A 20207-nucleotide genomic window follows, 5' to 3' on the forward strand; every position below is an offset into this window, starting at 1 on the left:
TTATATATACACATCTGTATTATCCATTATAATTCTACATATTATTTTACAAGCTAAGTAGAAAATTGTCTCCTAAAAAGTATTTTTAAAAAACACCCCTAAACATGTTATAAATGTCTAATTCTCTTTGTCCCCTGACTGTTTTATTTTTATTTTTTCCTTTAGGAAGAGAAACAGATAAACTGTGAAGTGACGGAGAGCTCCGGCCTGGTGAAACTCGCCTGCAGCCTTGGCTACATATATGTGGATCGTCTCTCAAGGGTAAGCATTTAGTGTTCGTGATTGTCATTTGTTAATAGAAATGTGGTTTTCTGCCTTCTACGGCATTAACAATGTATTTGTGAACGAGCATAGTTGTGAAGCTAAGTGCGACCAGAGTGTCCTGAAGTCTGTGAGCCTTGTGTTTACATTCTTAGCAATGTTCATTGTTTTGGGGGTGAGGTGGGGGTGAGCAGGGAACCTGCTTATGTCAAGACAGGCAAGAAAATGTGTCAATCAGAATGCATTTTGCCTGTTCACTCTTTTCCAACACCCCCACCCCCACCCCAGGTGGCCTGTCTGCCAGGCATGTTACCTCTGCTATACAAAAAAGGTGTTTTTGGCAAGAGTCCTCAGCCAAGTTGTTAAAGCTTCCTTAATGGTGTCCGTCTGGGCCCGCCAGTCTTTACATTTAGAGCAGGCTTTGTTCCTGGAAGTGAGGCATGGAAACGCTGCTGCTTCCAACCCAACCGCTTCTGGGTCTTGCTACCGAGGGAAGGGTAAAGCTTCTGCCACATCTAGAATCTTCCACTCTGTTTTCCATGAGAAACAACAAAATCTATTAAGGGAAATGAAAAAATGCTCAATCTGTAAAAGTGTATGTTAGCATAAAAACAGGGTCTTTCCCTCTGCTTTCCAGACAGATATTAGCTTCCTCCTGGACGTGAGCTCACTCAGCAGGGCAGATGAGGATCTCAGCATCACCGTGCACGCCTCCTGGTATGGTTCAGTGCGCAAGAAATAGCTGTCACACAACACAAGCCACATTCTGGAGATGGCTTTCAGGGATCCATGAAGCCGTGTTCCGTTGTCTATAAATGGCAGCAGTGTAAATAATGAGAGCAGTTTCTGCCAACCTTGTCCTAAAATGTCCTGTTGTCTTTTCTCGTTGGCTTCCTACTTTCCCCGATGCTACTAAACAGCCCTCTATTAAGTCTGTGCAGGATGCAGTCTGCACTCTCTGTGGCTGAGTTCTCATACCGTTTTCTGTTTCTACAGCGAAAATGAAGGAGAAGTGGACAGAATGGAGGACAACAAAGTGACATTAGCGATACCTCTAAGATACGAAGTTGCGCTGGCGGTTCACGGGTAAGCAGTACAGAGGCCTCTGGGTTAGAGAGGATTCCCACTGCTGTCTCTTTCTTTGTATTAATGAAAGGCGTGTGTTTGAACACATTTACGTGGGAAAGATACTGTGTCTCCATGATCGCCTCTGAGCGCAGTCGCTTGATTGGTGATTCATTATTTTAATCCACTCTGTAATCAGCTCTGATGCTACATCAAACTCATGGCCAGCTGCTAGAGATTTTGTACTGGAAGAGCCCCAATAAGCTCTCAGCGGGCCATGGTCATCCCGCAGTGTGCATCCAAGGGGCACAGAGTTCCGTAGGATGCAGCTGATGGCATGGTACCCAGTGGCCATAGTGTGGGGAGACACAAAGGACTGGGCACCTAGCCGAACTGCCATGCTCCAGAGACCACACCTACCCGTGTGGCAAATGACTAAGAAGTGACTGAGCCGGCTGGGAAGTGGCTCCTGACTTTTCTTGAACCCCGAGAGTGCTCCTCAGTCAGAATACTGGGGCCAACTTTAGTGTTTTCTGGTGGTTTTAGCGGTTTCTGAGTGGATTCTTCTCTGGTTCAAAATGTATGGCTGCAGAATGAAAGAGGAGAGTCACAGAACCTTCAATGACTCCACTGACATGTTTTGGTTGTTTTTGAGACAGTTTCTCTCTGTGTGGTCTAGACTGGCCTGCGATTGGTGCAGATCAGGAGGATGTCCTTGAGGCTTTGGCAAGCATCCTGATCGTCACGTTTGGCTCTGTGTCCTGCATGTTAGCTCTATACCCATGAACCAGCACATCCAATAGCCACTATACTACGAGCATTTAACTTTTTATTTTATGCAATGTGTTTTGATCATATTCATCTATAAATTCCTCTCCCTATCTCCACCCAGATCCACTCTCCCTCCCTAAATGGCTCCAAATTCATGTTGTTGAAAAAAAAAAAAACTACAAACTCTAATTTACACTGCCTTTGTATTCCTGAGTATGGGGCCTTCCACTAAGTATGGACAACTACCCCAAACCACACACATAGAGAATATTGACTCCCTCTGCAGAAATCCTTAGCTGTCCCCAGCTTCTTAGTCAGGGATGTGGACTCATGGGCCACTTCCTTCTTGGTTGTAGATGCGTGCATACATTTTCAAAACAATAGAAGATATGAATTAACAGAATAAAATGGGCAAATTTTATTGATTGCTCTAATTACAAAACATCCCTCGGTATCATTTTAACCATGCATGAAGCAGGCGCCCAACCACATAAAATGTCACTTTCTGTAACTGATGGAATTGAGTATCAGTTCTATGAAGGAGGGAGAACGTGGTCCTTCCCGGAGAAGGCGGCTGTGAGAGTCAGCGGGGCAGCAAACGGAAGCTGATCCCTGTCTCCTAGCATTTAGCACCCACACTGCTTCTCACTTTTCCACATGACGAACACCTCCAGTTCCACCAGTCACACGCTGGTATTCGGGACAAAGACAACCAGTGTTAAACTGAACAGCTGTGTGTTGTCCGATTGCTTCTAACACCTTTCCAGGAGGCAGGACTCCTAATTTCAAATATGTAGAATATGAGTGCCTTGCGGAGCAAGGAGTTCCCCAGAACAGCACTTTCTCGGTGCTGGTTACACTCAGCAGACATTTGGCTGATTGTGGATTAAACAAAAAAAAGAACTTCTAACAAAATTTTTATTTTTTTTTCATGTAAGTTGGTGTTTGCCTTGTTATCAGAATTTTGAGGTTCAGCCAGCCGTCGAGAACTAATGAACAGGTTGGATGGCGTTACCACACCCGGGGAAAAGTTAAGGCTTCCGCTCAAGCTTCCCAGACTTGCACAGATCATTTTAGGGAGCAAGCCAGCAGGCGTGGCGAAGGCAAGGACATGTACTGGTTAGCACAGGCATGGCCCCTCGGGACAGCACGCGGCCTCCCGGTTTCATCAGTTCTTCGAGCTTTTATCTGACCAAGAACCCGAAAGGATTCTGTGTTGCTTTTAAATGTGCTATATTCTGCCTCTAAAGCCAGACTGTACGGCCCGTCGTCCAAAGGACAATACGTTCAAGCTGACCTTGTTCCCGGCAGGTTCGTGACCCCAACTTCATTTGTATACGGATCAAGTGAAGAAAATGAGCCAGAAACATGCATGACGGAGAAGCTGAACTTCACCTTTCATGTAGGCAAAGCTGGGTTTTGTTGACGTTTGTAACATATGGGAAGGAAGAAAGGGTTGGTCGTAAGCCTTTCTCCAGGGGGATTCCCGTCCCCTCTGTCCCTCAGCCTCACTGATTGGCTGGCTGCAGGGCTGCTGTTCCGTGACTCCGCCCCCTTCCTCTAAGGCAATTGTTGCTTTTCCCACTTTGCTTGGTCCAAATTTTCTAAGATATGTGAATTCCTGGAACAGGCAGAGGTTAGGGTCTTTTGATCCTTCTGAAGTTACATTCAAGGCAGAAAAGCCAAGGGAAAGCATGGTTGTGAGTAAATCAGGAAATCTACAGTTGGTTCAGGCTCTTTAACCAGTGCAACATTACCAGGTAATGGGAGCATTTACTTTACCTTCTCTAGGATCAACGTGGTTGGCCTGCCGTCCAGGCTTCAGGATTAGGATAAGCTTCATCAGTATTGAATAATCTTTTTCTTTTCTTTTTTTGTCAAAAAGAGGCTATCATATAGAAGTATTAATATACTAATATGAAGCTCAGTTTTGAAAATTTAGCTGTTAAACAGAAAATTTGGCTGGTCACGGATGTTAAGAGGTAGTGCCTACAGAAATATTTGTCTTAATCAAAAGCACTGTCCGAGCACTGTCTGAACAGTATAGCAGTGTACAGAACGCAGGTCCTGGATTACATCGTCAAAGTGTCACTGCTTGCTTACCAGACATGACGGTAAAGTGACCAGCAGGCATAGATAGATCGGAGGGGCTATTTGAACTGATAAAAATGGAAAAATTATGACTTATGGATATTCTGCCTGCTTTAGTGTGTATCTGCCAACCATACATCCTCCACTTTGGCTAGTAATTCTGCATTTATAATTTTGAAAAAGTCTTTTAAATTCTTTTCTTTTTTCAGGTTATAAACACCGGCATTAGCATGGCTCCAAATGTTAGTGTGGAAATAATGGTACCCAATTCTTTCCTCCCTCAAACGGATAAGTTGTTCAACGTTTTAGAAATCCAGGTAAAAAGATGTTCCCTTTGACTGACCTCTATTGTGTGTCTTAAATCCCAACCCTTTATCGTAAGGACTGTTGTGAAGATGGACACTCCTGTTCACTTCAGCCCTACTTGATGCTGTGAATTCTGTATGCACTCGCTGAGAGGACCTCGAATATAGTACATTTCTTCAGGACTGCAGCCCAGAGGTTGCACCTGCATTGTCATACACAGTCAGAAAACCTGGTTCTTCCATCTTGATAAACTGTTTTATATTACTCTTTAGACATGAGCCCATGGAGATAGAGTTAACAGAATGCTCCATGAAGCTTAAAGCCACCACTATAGCAAGAACAGGAAGGGAAGTCCTCTTTAAGGAAATATTTGAATCAGTTCTTAAGCCAATGTTTCTGTGTTAACTCATGAGATTTCCTCCAGGTATCAAGCAATAGCAATCCCCAGAAAAGCCTATGTAAGAGGGTTTGAAAAAAATTTTTTTTTAATTTACTTGAATTCCAGATTTAGATGCTGGGATGTATAATTATAGCATATTTTATTCTGTAAAACTAACTTAGGCTAATGGTCATCTGCCATTTTTCTTCCCCTTTTTAGTAAGGATAGACCGTGCTGTCAGCTAGGCCCAACCGGCTATAATTTGTGTGGGGCTTGGTTTGTAGACTTGCCAAGAGATTCACTATTTTGTCAAATATACCTTCACAATTTTGGAGATGCTTAATGCACTTTAGTAAAAATAATCAATTGAAACTTTTAAAGTCAAGTTGTGTCAGCTCTCTCCAAAGAGACATACTTTTTTTGTTTGTTTTTTGTCTGTCTTTAGGCCACTACTGGGAAATGCCATTTTAAACATTATGGAAGAGAGTGTACATCAGGACAGGAAAAAGGCGTAGCGGAGACCTTGACAGACATAGTCAAATTCTTATCAAAGACTGACAAGAGACTCTTGGTAAGTTTCCATTTTTCAGATATGCGTATCTGTTTCCCAACAAAGAACTAAAACATTTAAAACCAAGTTCAGTGGGTGTTTGAGTGACCAGCGACGTGACAATGGATACCAGCTAAGGCGATATTCCCACTAGAGAGGAGCAGGCACGATGTAGCGCTGAGATGGACCCAGGGTTAAGTATGTGTGTAGGGTTTCATTACCCAACAACTGCTCCAGTGTGTCACCCAGACTTTACACCTGAACCTTTCTGACATCAAGCCACCTGGGCAGCCATATTAATAGCAAGAGATTCTCATTCCTTCCCATATTAGTGACTTTATAAGAAAAACCCGTGAAGCTTTGCAACAAAAACCAGAGCGTGTAACCTAGGGAGACTCTAATTGCGAACCTTTTCAGCCTGTCCCAGAAGGTTCAGTTACTAAGAATGGTAGAAACAGATGCTACACTTTGAATACTTTGTTTTAATTTATAAAACAGAAAACACTTGTTTTATTTAAAGCAAGATGGATTTTAAATGCTACGAAGGGGAGGTGATTCTATAAAAAGGACGGTTTTCTGAACGCCACTAAGGTTATTGAAAAATATTCTATCGTGTTCTCATGTTCAGTTGTGTTAGTGTCCATGAACGCATGTCATGTATGGGAGGCCAGAGGACAACTTTCAGAAGAAGGTTCTCTTCGACCGTCCTGTAGGTTCTAAAGATTGGTTGTTGTTTCTTATTCTTTTTTAAATTTTTAATTTATTTTTTAAAAACCATCTTTTCTCATTTTACATACCAATCTCAGTTCCCACTCTGCCCACCTTCCATCCACCCCACCCCTATCAACATCTCAGAGAGGATAAGGCTTCCCATTGGGAGTCAACAAAGTCTAGCCGATAACTTTGAGGAAGGACCAAGGCATTCCACCCTGTATCTAGGCTGAGCAAGGTATCCCTCCAAAGAGAATGGGCTCCAAAAAGCCAGTTCAAACACCAGGGATGAATCCTGGTCCCATTGCCAGCGTTTCCACAGCCAGAGGGTCTAGTTTGGTCCTGTGCAGGTTCCTTGCTATCAATCTAGAGTCAGTGAGCTCTCACTAGCTCAGGTCAGCTGTTTCTGTGGGCATCCCCATCATGGTCTTGACCCTTTTGCTCATATTATTGCTATTCCCTTTCTTCAACTAGTCTCTGGAAGCTTGGCCCAGTTCTTAGCTCTGGATCTCTGCATCTGCTTCCACCAGTTGCTGGAAGAAGGTTCTATGATGACAATTAGCACCCTCTCCACTATTGCTTAGGGTCTTAGCTGGGATCGTCCTTGTGGATTCCTGGAAATTTCCCTGGTGCCAGGTTTCACACCAGCCCCATAATGGTTTCCTCAATCAAGATCTCTCTTTTCTTGGTTTCCTCTCACTGTCCTTCCCCCATCTTGACCATCCCATTCCCTCATGTTTTCCCTCCTGCCTTCCCTTCTTTCCTCTTCCTCCCCTTCCCCCATGTTCCCAATTTTGTCAGGACATCTTGTCTATTTTTATCAGGGGGACCCTTGTATGTCTCTCTTAGGGTTCTCCTTGTAACCTAGCTTCTCTGGGGTTGTGGACGGTAGGCTGGTATCCTTTGCTGTATGTCTAATCTCTCTACTTATGAGTGAGTACACACCGTGTTTATCTTTCTGGGTCTGGGTTACCTCACTCTTTTCTAATTCCATCCATTAGCCTGCAAATTTCAAGATGCCATTTTTTTCCCCACTGAGTAGAACTCCATGGTATAAATGTACCAAATTTTATTTATCTATCCTTCAGTTGTGGAGCATCTAGATTGTTTCCAGGTTCTGGCTATAATACTGCTATGAATGTGGTTGAGCAAATGTCCTTGTGGTATGAGTGTGCCTTCTTTGGGTATATGCCCAAGAGTGAGTGGTATTGCTGGGTCTTGAGATAGATTCCCAATTTTTTGAGAGACTGCAATAATTTCCAAAGTGGCTGTACAAGTTTGCACTCCCACCAGCAATGGATGAGTGTTCCCTTTACTCTGCATCCTTTCCAGCATAAGCTGTCATTGGTGTTTTGATTTTTAGCCATTATGACTGGTGTAAGATGGAATCTTAGAATCATTTTGATTTGCATTTCTCTGATGGCTAATGATGTTGAACAATTCCTTAAGTGTCTTTCAGTCATTTGAGATTCTTCTGTTGAGAATTCTTTTTAGAACTTTACCTCATTTTTTAATGTCTAGTTTAAGATCTTTGTATATTTTGGATATCAGTTTTCTGTTTGATGTGGGGTTGGTGAAGATCTTTACCCATTCTGTAGATTGCCTTTTTATCTTGACTGTGTCCTTTGCCTTACAGAAGCTTCTATTTCAGGAAGTACCATTTATTAATTGTTGCTCTCAGTGTCTGTGCTAATGGTGTTATATTTAGGAAGAGGTCTCTTGTGCCCATGCATTCAAGGCTACTTCCTACTTTCTCTTCTATGAGGTTCAATGTTCTTGCATTTAGGTTGAGGTCTGTGGTTCATTTGAGCTTGAGTTTTATACATGGGAATAGATATAGATCTATTTGCATTCTTCTACATGTTGACATCCAGTTACGCTAGCACCATTTGCTGAACTTCTGAACACCTGATTTTTGACAAACAAAAATTATACAATGGTTCTGCAATTTTCAACCCAGGTTCTCAGGTTTCGCAGCAAGTACATTGACCTGCTACTGAGTTGCCTTGTGGCACACTAAGGAGATTTTTAACTTATGCGAAGTAGGTTTTCAATTTTAAAATTCATGCTTTAAATTTTTGGAGAATACAGGTGTGTTGTAGGGCATGCATGGTGTTCAGAAAGAAATCACATGGGGTTGGCTCTCGACTTCTACCTGTTTGAGACTATCTGCCCCTTGGAACTTCTCTCATCTCTACCTGCCATCTTGTGGTAGAGACACAAGTGGGATTAGAGGTCCATGCAGGCTCCCCCAGTTTTGCACAGGATTGGGGGATTCAAATTCGTATTAATCCTTCTGCTACACAGCAGGCATTCTATTTATTGAGCCACCTTCTCCAGCTGTTCATCTTTCAAATGCAGAAAATTTTAATGCAGCGCTTTTACATTCTTTTCAAGTATTGCATGAAAGTGGATCTACACTGTTTAGATTTCTTATGCAACTTCGGGAAAATGGAAAGTGGAAAGGAAGCCAGCGTTCACATCCAGCTGGAAGGTCGGCCATCCATCTTGGAAATGGTGAGTCTAAAATCAGACGGATAACGATGTGATGTAGAGCTACAAACTTGGTCATTTTTACATAGACGGGTTAATATGGAAACACTCAACAAACTCCAGAGAGAAGACTGCAGCTTGGGAAGAAAGCCCAAACCTCATTACATCAATGGACAGAGATAAACTGTGGATCACTAGGGTTGCTTTAGAAAGGATGCCTCTCTCTATGAATTAAGTGAACAGAAGAACTTGACTCCCTTTTGGTTCACATAACCTTAAATCGTCCTTTAGAAGATAATGTGAAAAAACTAAAACTAAGAAGCGAAATTAAAATTTTATTTCAAAGAAAATAAAACTGAAACATCAAAACGTAGCAGCTAAACCTGGGTGTAGTGGCTCAGGCCTGCAATCCCAGCACTTGTGAGGTGGAGGCAGGATTACAAGGTTGAGGTTATCATCAGATACATAATGAGTTCAAGGCCCTTTTACACCACATGAGACTCAGCCTCAAAAACAAGTATCAACTATAGCATTATTTGGTAACAAAGTATCGACTATAGCATAATTTGGTAACAAAATATCATTTTGAAAAATACCAAACTTTAAAACTTCAAGTTAAAAAGGAATTAAACACCTTTTGAACTTTTTTCTCTAGGAGAGTAGTGTTTTGTGAAGAGCTCTTAGATGACAGGAGAAAAGCTGAAGCGTTTTTTCTGTTTCCCCATCTGGCCAGTGTAGACCGAGTCAGTGGCCACTACAGCTAAGACTAGCCAATAGAGCTGCAGATTGAGACAAATTTTATTCCTATTCAGTAGCATGTTTTGAAATGACCACACAGTAGTCAAGGAGTATTCCATAAGACAGAGGAAGGAGAGACAGACACTCGTTCATTTTAACTTCAGATATGCCTTAAAGTCCCAGGACCAGCAGCGAGCCATTCAGCCTTGATAGCTGCTTCTCATTTGCCCAAGTTTCTCTTGGCACAGCTGACATGGTGGACAGAAAAGCCTTCCTCATCAGGCTTTCATACACACTGGGAGGCATTTAGTAGTGCCATACATACCAGGTAGTTCCCGCCGCTGCTCCCATCCCTACAGTCAAAGGTGTCTCTACACGCTATATACTGCCTGTGGAGAATCAGTCCTCCCATTGAAAAAAATGCTCTAGGTCTAGGTGAGGTTTTGTATTTCTAGTTCTATAGATGTCATAAAACCTTTACCTAGTAGACATTGGCATTTGGGGGCGATAGACCTCCTTAAGAATACAGAGATTAGGACCAAGGTGTAGCTCAAATGAGGGAGTGCTCACCTAGCATGCACAAAGCTGTGGACTCAATCCGCAGCACTGGCAGAAACTGGGTGTGTGGTACTTCACACCGATAATGATAATTCCAGCGCTTAAGATCGGTAAGATTGGAAATTCAAGGTCATTGTAGCAAGCTGAAAGTCAACCTGGCTGCGTGAGATACTGTTTCAAAGAAAAAAGAATAAGCCTGGCAAAATGGCTCAGCGGTTGAAGCCTTCTGCCTTCTGCCAAGCATGCGGGCCTGAGTTTGATGACCAGGAACCACACAGTAGGAAGAGCACCTCCACCGGGTCATCATTTACTGCCACATGTGCATCAGAGCAAATACATGGTATTACTTAGTTTTAAAATTATATCTCAATACTATACTTACTCCCACACATGTACAAAGAATATATATATATATATGTATATATATATGTGTGTGTATATATATATATATAATACATTCATAAAACCTACAAAGTTCATTCACAGATCCCCAGGCTTTATGGATTCTTTTACAGACTCCCTACTTGAAGTAATACAGCTCAGAATTCAAGCACGGATGATCATGCACATGGGTTTTCTTATTAGAGTGGGATGTTGTCACCGAGACACTAAGTAGGACGCATGGACTTTATTCAGAAGCAAATGAAAGGCAAGCCTGAGCAGATGGTTACCAGATCAAGGAGGCTTGTGTGTGGGTAAAATTTAATATTACTGAGAAAATTATATTGATCACTAATAACTTATTGCACACTATAACCTGGGGAAAATACTTAGATCAAGTGATTTGCAACATAGCCACATTTAATAAAAGGGGATCCATGAAATAGTCATACCTTTGAGTCCAAAGAAAGCCATTATAGTTCAGTAAGTTACAGAAATTCTAAATAGCCAAGATGGCATTTATATTGACATGTCTACATGAAATAAAACTGAATTAAGCTCTGTTGATTATTTGTTTTCAAAACAGGATGAGACTTCATCGCTCAGGTTTGAAATCAGAGCAACAGCTTTTCCAGAGCCTCACCCAAAAGTTATTGACCTGACTAAGGATGAGAACGTTGCCCATGTAAGTTCACCCTTTTAGGTGCTGTGTGAGAACTGTATGGGAAATAGTCTGAGGGTATTCAGAAGTAGTGCTTTTGGGGGATCCAAGTAAGGAGTCAGTGTGCGACCAGGTCATAGAGGACTTTCAACACTTTACCGGCTTTCCACAACTGATGGGAAGAACACAGAGAGTGTTTTGGTGGCAGTGAGAAGTGGGAGGATGGGAGGAAGAGCCATAGAGTTGGTCTGCTCACCGCTTCCTATGGCTGAGACTAGGTTCAGGACAGGATGGGGAGTTCCGGTCTCTGTTGCTGTCTGGAGGTTTTTAAGGGAAACCTCAGCACTGTTCTGAGTATGTATTTGCTCTGTCGTACAGGTTCTCCTGGAAGGGCTCCATCATCAAAGACCCAAACGGCGTCTCACCATCGTGATTATTACCAGCAGCTTGCTGCTGGGACTTATTGTACTTTTATTAATTTCATGTGTTATGTGGAAGGTAATCCTTTAATAATTACTAATTTCTTGTGTTATATGGACAGTCCACCTTTAATGATTACCAATAATTAAATTACTCAGAATATCTGTATTGTCTCAAAGCCAATTAGGTAGAGTATATACTCTTCTTGTTTGTTTTTTTTTTAAATCTCTAGCCGAATGCTTAATACCGCTCTCAGATAGGAGTCCATTTAGAATGCATGTAATGTTGAAAACCAATATTGCTGTGGTGTGTATATATGTCACTGATAAGCTCAGGGTTAACCCTGCACATCCTACGTTGATTGCCACCTTTACAACCGTCTTTGCAGCCTGTGGAACATGGGGCAAAGTTTTAAAAGTATTCTACACTGATTAGACGTTTGATGTGAATATTATGGGTTCTGAATTATACGCTTGTTATCTGATCTGTTTGCAGGCTGGGTTCTTTAAAAGACAGTACAAATCTATTCTACAAGAAGAAAACAGGAGAGACAGCTGGAGTTACGTCAACAGCAAGGGTGACGATGACTAGAGACTCTTCAATTGAGAGCAGTGAACAAAGACTCAGGTAGGTGAGAAAGACCCTGCTCTTGAGACCCATGGTAATTTCTCCTTTTCCACGTGATCTTGTAACATACTATGTCTTAATGCAGGGAAAAATCTCCAAGAAAGGAAATACACAGAGATTGCTTTCCAGCGCTCAAAAGTAGAGAAAAACACTAAAGCTATTGACTTAAAGAAAAGTGAACTTCGAAGGGAACTTGAAAGAAACTTCAGACTTAGCCAAGCAGACTTTAAAAGGAACAGTTTTTCAAGGAGGCATGGACTACACGGGCTCACGACGGTGAGATCAATGCCACAGAAAGGGCACTTGTGGGTTTCAAATACACTTGAGACATTTTCAAAATATAATGATGACCTTTGAAGCCATTGAGAATCTTTCAAAGAACTGTTTCCAGAGTTTCTAATGGATAACAGTGGTCTAATGGATAAATCATTCTAAAACAGTGGAACTAAAACATTGGAAGATTGTCCTTTGGAGCACATCATCCCTGGGCTCTCTCCCTATGGCCCTTTTATTCGGCAGATATGAGTTTTAAATGCCTGATGAACAACATCTGTGCAGCACAGGATGGTTTCTGGACACGCGTGGATCCTGCAAAAGTGGCCAGTTGTGGACTCTTCTTTTTATGTATATAAACTTTTCTGAGATACAATTACCATCCACCTGTTTTATCAACAGCATCCAGAAATAATTTTTTTCAATTCTCTATTTGTAAAACCTGTTCTTAAGGATTGTCTTCTCATTGCAGAGCCTAACATCACACTTTAGCTGTTATAATATGAACCATCACTCACTGGTGATTTCAAACTGCAAAGAAGGGCGAGGGAGCCGACATGTCAAAGCGTTCACTGTTTCAAATGAAGCAAACACGAATACCTGCCACGATGTTGTTGTTTTCCTCGTTCTGTTGAATCACGCAGTAACCAGGGCTGTAAAAAGCATTGCTATAGAGACGGAGAAGCACAGATGGAACAGCAAGTCACTGGTGATGCTTGTATGCAGGGACAGGATGTGATTGACGTTCCCGTGAGATACGTACGTTTGATGCTACACAAGGCTTTACTTTAAAGTGAACCGTCTTCTACCTGGGTTTTTACATAACCATTTTTGTAGTATTCATTCCGTACACATGGTCTGATAAATATAAATTTCTCATCTGGATCTTTTATGCATAAGAAAGCTGCGGCCAGGTTTTGAACATGGGTCGGGTAAAAGTGGCAGCCTTCACTGTTAAGAAAGATTGCTTTACAGGAAATCCCTGCTGCCAGCCGGCCCTTCCTCGGGTTTCCTGATTCATGACAGCTGCCTGTTCACGGGCCCGTGGTCTGCGGCTGGAAAACAAGGGTGTGCTGGGGTTTCGGAGCTACGAAACTTGAGTACAAAACATCAACTCCGGGTTCATATGCACGAGAAAACATATTTAAATGTATTTTTAAAGAATTTTTTTGTATAAAAGGTATATATTTATGGTTTTCTCATACAAATTCAAGTAGTTATCTCATGAAGGTGTCCGTATTAATCCATGAAAATCAGTATCAGTTTAGACCTATCTTTTTAAGGGACGGTCTCTGAGGAAACGTAAATTTGGATTATTACACTGACAACTGAGTGCTGTGACCGCCCCACCCCTGACTTTCAGGTCCAAAGGAACACAGCTACCTCCTGGGCCAAGTTTTTGATACTTGGCCAGTTAGAAAGATACTTTATGTATATGTTTAAATATTACTTATTGTAAACTTAGAAGTTTACCTGTATAATAAGCTTAAGAGTCTTGTTACTTCCAAAGACGCCATTATGTACTTGAGTTGGGGGGCAATAGCCTAAGTGGAAAAACTTCTTTTTAATTAAGTGGTTGTTCATGGTTATATTACTAGCTCCCTGAGGAGTTGGAAATTTTATAAAATCTGTATTTTATCATGCTACAGGAAATCATTAAAAATTAATAATAAGAATTATCTTCAATAATTTTGATATAGCAGGATGTTTATTAGATCCAACAAATGCCTTCCAAATATCAGGATTTCATATTTTTTATCTTGATTTTCAAACACTTAGATACTATTTTTAATTGCATTAAAATAGATATTATAGATAGATATTTTCATTCAAAAATTCATTTTCTATTTGTGTATATATTGCATGCCAGATTCCTTCATAATACATTTCTACTGTACACATTTCTTCTATATGCAATTACAGGCTACTTTGAAATCATTCATTTCTTCCAGGCTTCCTCCATAAAGCCTGATCAGTCCTGGGTGCAGTCTGTAAAACATAAAATTGATTATTTTACCTGCCGCTGTTACTTTCCACACCTCCCGTGTGTGTTACACAGAGCACAGGTGGACACCACAAAGGCGTGCATTCATAGCAGGACCACAGCTCCATCATCTGCGACCATTCCAGAACCTTCCTGATCACCGTTCCTGCCTGGCTGATGTTCTCCAGTACTTCTGTGATGAGCCAGTTGTCTGAGAACACCCAGTCTGAGGGTGCCCCCTACACGTCAGCCTGCTAAAAGCTATAAGGCTTGATAGGAAAGAGTGTGGGTTCCTACCCAGCCCTCACTCTTGTCAATATGTACAATGAGGCTAAAGCTTTGCCAAGCTTGACAAAAGCCTCCATTACTTTATAAGCTGACTTGAATAAAAAAAGAAGGACTTGATTAAAAAGCAACAATCAACAGTATTATAGTATTACAGCCCACTTTGGAGAAGGGGGCTAGAAACTATGGAACTGCATTATTTTCAAAAGGCTTAAAGACTACCCTCCAAAATAAGCAATGCAAACTGTAAGCAAATTATTTGTATAGCTCATGCAAAATAGCGATTTGCAATGCCGGTACAAAATACGCCTATTTGTATTACAGTTTGCTAATTTACTAGTTTGTAATCTCCTATTTGGGCAGTTAGGAGGAAGAATCCCCATCTTCTGTTACTAGTGTTACATCTGCTGCTATGCCACCCAGAGACAGTGAAACAGTCGGGCTTACCTAATGTGGACCTCGGAGGCAGCTTCCATTAAGTCACCGTCTACATTCCAAGGAAAAGTGTTTTCTGGAAGAGTTGCTTGGTCCCCACCCTCCTCCTGCTGACTGTCTCCACTGCTATGACTCTTTGGGTGAATTTTCACTTCTTCAATGGTGTAAGTCTCCACAAAAGGAAAATTGAACTAAATAGAAGGAATTGAAATAATAGCGGTGCTTCGTTGTGCCCCCCATGACAAATAAGGTTCGCCATCATACTAACATTTTTATCATTTGGAAACTCTGACCAAATTACCCCAGGTTTTGGGGGGGGAACCCTCTATTCCAGAAACTTTCCAGACGTGATAGGCATTGCTCTGTGACAGACCGTTCATACTTGTGAATATTGTTGTGACTTCCAACAATATTGATGCTGTAATTTTGATTTAATGATAGGCTTTTCTGTTGATCCCATGGACTTCATTTTTACCTTGTTTACCTGATGTACTAAGTTTCACACTTGGAATTTAATTCAGAAGAACCTAAATCTAAACTTATAAAAAGTACATAAGAGAAAGGAAAAAGGCAATCAAATATGAATTCCCAGGTGTTCATCTGCCAAATTTAGCAAATGGACACAAAGCTAAGACAGTTGTGATTAACTGTTCTAGAATGCCACTGGGTAATGTTCAAGTTGTGTTTTTTGTTCATTGCTAAAGAAAGTTATCAGGGGTTGGGGAAACAAAGAATCCTCAATTATGTGTACAAAACCTTCTTCTGAACAGGATGAGGCGCGAAGACAACAAGGGTAGGACATGAATATCTAGGTAGATAATAGAGGTGACTTGGTCCCTTCACAGTCAGTTCTTGGTAACTCATGGCAATGCATAGTCATCAAAATGAATGATTGCACAGCAGCTCCTTCAGGCACGAGGCAGGCATTGAAAGCTTTATCCCCAATGCAGAAGATCTAATAGAGTCATGGTGCGAGTAGTCTCACCAAGATCCAGGCTATAAGGGTTGCTTGGAGCTGAGGTGACCATGGATTTCACTTGGTAACTTGGTTTATTGTACAGTTTAAGCTATGATATCTCCTGAATCTTCGCTCTTTGTGTGTAAACATGGGTTTGGGGAAAAATACTATTAATTTGTTTTAATCAACTTATAGAATGTTTTGCTTCATTGAGGTTTATATGCAGAAGGGGGAAGGGTACTATGTTTAAGAGATAATTTCCAAGCCATTGTTCTAAAATCTAAAATCTGAGATGATTATTGATTAGTAACTGTATCCCCAATAAAATTTATTTGGTTATCTTAATTACTTCAAAGAACGCATTTACAAAAAGATTTGGCATAAATTGTGTCCCCAGGTTAAGAATTAATATGCTGAAGTCCTAAATTGAGTATCTTTCAGAACATAACAGTTTTTGAAGATAAGGTTTCTAAAGACACAATTACATTAAGCACAGATCTATGTGGCAGAGCCTAATCTGGCATGACTTGTGTCTTTGTGAGTGGTGGAAATTTGAATTAATTGAAAAAATACTAGGGATTCATATGTCCCAAGGGACAGCCACATGAAAATACAGTTAGAGTTCTCAAGTACTATGCTCCAAAGAGACAATGCCCTCGTGAAAAATTAAGCCCGCTAATAGTCTTAGCCCTGGAAGTGTGAGAAATAGTTTATCAAGGCTCATGTAATTCATGATGAGGAAATATAGGCTATCCTTTGATATGGGATTCCTCTCAGTATGCTGTGAATGTGTTATTACCATTTGTTAATAAAGAAGCTGATTTTGGCCTATAGCAGGGCAGAAACTGAATGCCAGGGGAAAGAAAGTGGAGTCAGAGAAATGCCATGTAGCTGCCAAAGGAGACAGATGTCAAAGCCTTACTGGTAGGCTACAGCCTCATGGTAAAATATAAAATTATAGAAATGGGTTCGTTTAAGACATAAGAGCTAGCTAGGAATGCATCTGAGCTGTAAAGAGTAAAAAATAATAAGCCACATAAAGATGGAAAATACAGAGAATCTGGATTTTGTATATTATTGTTTTTTTTTTCTTTGAATTTTTTGACTTCAGAGAGACATCTGATTCTGAGGGCTGCTAAGTTAAACCTACATATATATCCTAAAGGTATCTTAACTTCAAAAGTTGAGTCTTAGACTATATTACTTTGGAAAAGAGGTCCTGGTTTTGTTTCTTGGAGGATCAGAACCTGTGGATTTTTTCCATACTAATGTGTTTGGATATAGCAAGGCTCCTGAAAGGTCTTCATGAATCCTAAAAATACTTCACCCAAAAAACAGCAGAAATCAGTTTGGAGAAAACTACACCCAAATTCCCAAAATGATTGTTTATAAATGTTGGTTTAATTTAAAAAGGGATATAGAAATGAATGCTTTACATTGGTATGGATCTTGGTTTATTGATACAAATTGAAGCTCAATTTTGTTATATATATGTATATTTATATATATATAATATATTTCTACTCTTTTTAAATGTATGTTTATACAGCTCATTTAAAATTTAGTGTGTAATTAAAAAATATAGGTTAATAGTCATTTATAGTAGCCAAAGTTGTATTCATGTTAGCTAGGTTCTCTAGATATACAGAGATATATTTTAGTTAGATAGATAGTCTTCAACATTTCAAAAACCTACAGAATATGGCATTTAAAATGTTTTAAGAACTTAGACTTTTCAAGACAGTGAGACATGTCTGCTTCTGGCAACACCAGTCTACTTCAAGAGGATGATAGTCATCTAAGAGCCTCCTTATTGGAGTTTACTAGCCATTTGGGCAAGAAACTGCTCTTGTCTGAACTGCTTGATAGTATGCTGAACTGGACTTGCAGGGCCCACAGAAAAGTGACTGCTAAATTTTCCAAAAGACGGGATTGTCCTTGAGGGTTCCTGCTTCACAGAGGAAACTGCCAGACATTCTGCAGAACACAGAAGAAAGCAACTGATGGACTTTGCCAGTACATGGCAGAACAGATCCTCACTTTTCCTGCTTCACTGAACAGTGGGCCAGATACTATGGGCCTATAGGCAGAAGATGGATGTCCTAATGATACAGAAGAACTTCGGGGGACTGTCCAGGCAGTAAGATGTCTCTGTCAATTCTAGAACTTTGAAAGTTGCTTACCATGTACTTCCTGTTTACTTAGGTAATAGTATATCCTTCTCAGGTCTTTTATGGAGTTGAAAACTAGATAGTTACAATTATGATAAAATATAAATTAGATATAAATATTGTAACTATAATTATTGCTTGATACCTGTTTTGTTATATGTAATTTTACTATGTTAAAATTAAAACCTTCCTTTTTATCAGACAGAAAGGGGGAGATGATGTGGGAATTCCCCTATGTATGCTGTGAGTATATTTTATTACCATTGGTTAATAAAGAAGCTATTTTGGCCTATGGCAGGGCAGAATAGAGCTGGGTGGATGAATTAAATTGAATACAGGGAGAAAGAGTGGGGTCAAGGAGATGCCTTGTAGCTTCTGAAGGAGAGAGACGTTAAAGCTTTACCAGTAGGCCACAGCCTCATGGTAAAATATGAAATAGAAATGGGTTCATTTAAAATGTATGAGCTAGCAAGAAATATGTCTGAGCTGTTGGCCAAGCAGTATTATAATTAACAGTTCTGTGTGATTATTTGGGCCTTGGCAGCCAGGAAGTAAAATTGTAGTCTCCTTTAACTGTCCCTGTTGAAGAGTTAAGCAGAGGAGAAAAATCAGCTATTTTAGGAAAACTTCTTAAGGAGGAATTATGAAAGACAAGACAAAGACGCAGAAGATATACAAGAGGCCATTCTAAGTGAAAAGGAGTAAGGTTTCAATTAAGAAGACAAATATAAAACTGAGAACCAACAGAAGCAGTCAGGGTAAAGTTGTGAGATCGGGAGGGGTTTTCAGAGAGCTGCAGTGTGAGGAGAGAGTACAGAAGGGGAAGAATCAAGGTCTGCTGTGGTCTGTGGGCCTGGGAGGCAGGGAGGGGGCCTTATACACCTTACAACCCGGGAGAAGCACAGTGGCCCTGCAGATCGGAAGACAGGCTCAGACCCTTGAGGACTGAGCACTTAGAGAGCATGCAATTGACATAAAGGGAACAAAGAGATCACCCAGGAGATGGGGTCCTCAGAAGTAAAGTTCATTTAGAAGTTCTAAAATCATTTGCCAATGGAGGCTATGAAAACCAAGAAATGTGGGGCAAGGGAAGAGCCAAGAAGAGAGTGCAGTTGAAGGGACCCTGAAGGTTAGTTTTACCCTCCATTTTCCTGAGTTGGGAGTTACTATAAAAGCTGTGAGGTGACCTTCAGTCTGTTCTACAGTTGTTCACAAACATTGACATTCCTACCATGAAAACGTGGCTCAGAGGATGCAATGCTGAGACAGTGTAGAATTTTTCTCCTTCCCACACACCAGCCTGCTGCTGATTCATCCCACAGCAAAGAGACCTACTGTAACTAACACATATGCTGTCTTTCTTACACGGAAAAGTCTTTAAAGAATGCATTACATGCTATTCATATTTCTACATTTGTTTATAATTTATAGACATCCCTATGTGAATTAAATATGATTTTAAATACTATGTGAATGTAATTATTTATTGTAGTGTGTTATTGAGCTGGGGGGGCTGGAGAAGAGGGCTCAGTTAAGAGAGCTTGCTGCTCTTCCAGAGGACCCAGGTTTGGTTCCCAGTACAAATGGCAGACAGCTCAACCATCTGTGACTGCCGCTCAGGAAAATTCAACACCCTCTTGTTGTGTCCACAGGCAGATACAGACACTGAGTCTCTCTCTCTCTCTCTCTCTCTCTCTCTGTGTGTGTGTGTGTGTGTGTGTGTGTGTGTGTGTGTGTGTGTGTGTGAGTGAGAGAGAGAGAAACCATCAGCCTCTTATGGTTAGCTAGATTTACTGCCTCCTTCTGCCATTGGTCCCCTCCTAACTATATCCAAGCACCATTTACATCCTTAAGAATGTATCAAACTACTGGGTTTTATAACCACCCCTATGTACTTCAAGACTAACAGGCGGGGCATAGTGTGAGTCCGAGAATGTAGCTCATCATAGGTACTGTTTCTCTTTTAGTCTAACCATGTAAGTGGAAATCTCTCTTCACGCGTTTTGAATAACATCTATAAAATGGGTAAGCACGTTATCTGCAAACCTATTGTAAGCCATGAATATGAAGCCAGTTGTCAGCAAGCGCC

General features: G+C 40.8%; 2 protein-coding genes across 2 annotated transcripts in view; one reads left to right on the top strand and one right to left on the bottom strand.

Annotated features, from left to right (window-relative positions):
• The window catches only part of Itga4 (integrin subunit alpha 4), a 74889-nt gene extending 55303 nt beyond the window's left edge, over positions 1–19586 (top strand). Inside the window, exons 19-29 of the mRNA XM_087900098.1 lie at positions 166–261; positions 899–978; positions 1258–1347; positions 3409–3499; positions 4398–4505; positions 5319–5444; positions 8532–8651; positions 10891–10989; positions 11344–11463; positions 11881–12012; positions 12098–19586. Coding sequence (XP_087756224.1) covers positions 166–261; positions 899–978; positions 1258–1347; positions 3409–3499; positions 4398–4505; positions 5319–5444; positions 8532–8651; positions 10891–10989; positions 11344–11463; positions 11881–11976 — 1026 coding nt within the window. The 3' untranslated portion in view covers positions 11977–12012; positions 12098–19586. The remainder of the gene's footprint in view (positions 1–165; positions 262–898; positions 979–1257; positions 1348–3408; positions 3500–4397; positions 4506–5318; positions 5445–8531; positions 8652–10890; positions 10990–11343; positions 11464–11880; positions 12013–12097) is intronic.
• The window catches only part of Cerkl (CERK like autophagy regulator), a 92816-nt gene continuing 86583 nt past the window's right edge, over positions 13975–20207 (bottom strand). The window contains exons 12-13 of the mRNA XM_048426145.3: positions 15002–15180; positions 13975–14274 (exon numbers count right to left, since the gene is read on the bottom strand). Of these exons, the coding sequence (XP_048282102.3) occupies positions 14193–14274; positions 15002–15180 (261 nt within the window). The 3' untranslated portion in view covers positions 13975–14192. The remainder of the gene's footprint in view (positions 14275–15001; positions 15181–20207) is intronic.

Source organism: Myodes glareolus, chromosome 21 (genome assembly GCF_982192425.1).
Source record: "Myodes glareolus chromosome 21, mMyoGla1.1, whole genome shotgun sequence".
Taxonomy (NCBI): Eukaryota; Metazoa; Chordata; class Mammalia; order Rodentia; family Cricetidae; genus Myodes; species Myodes glareolus.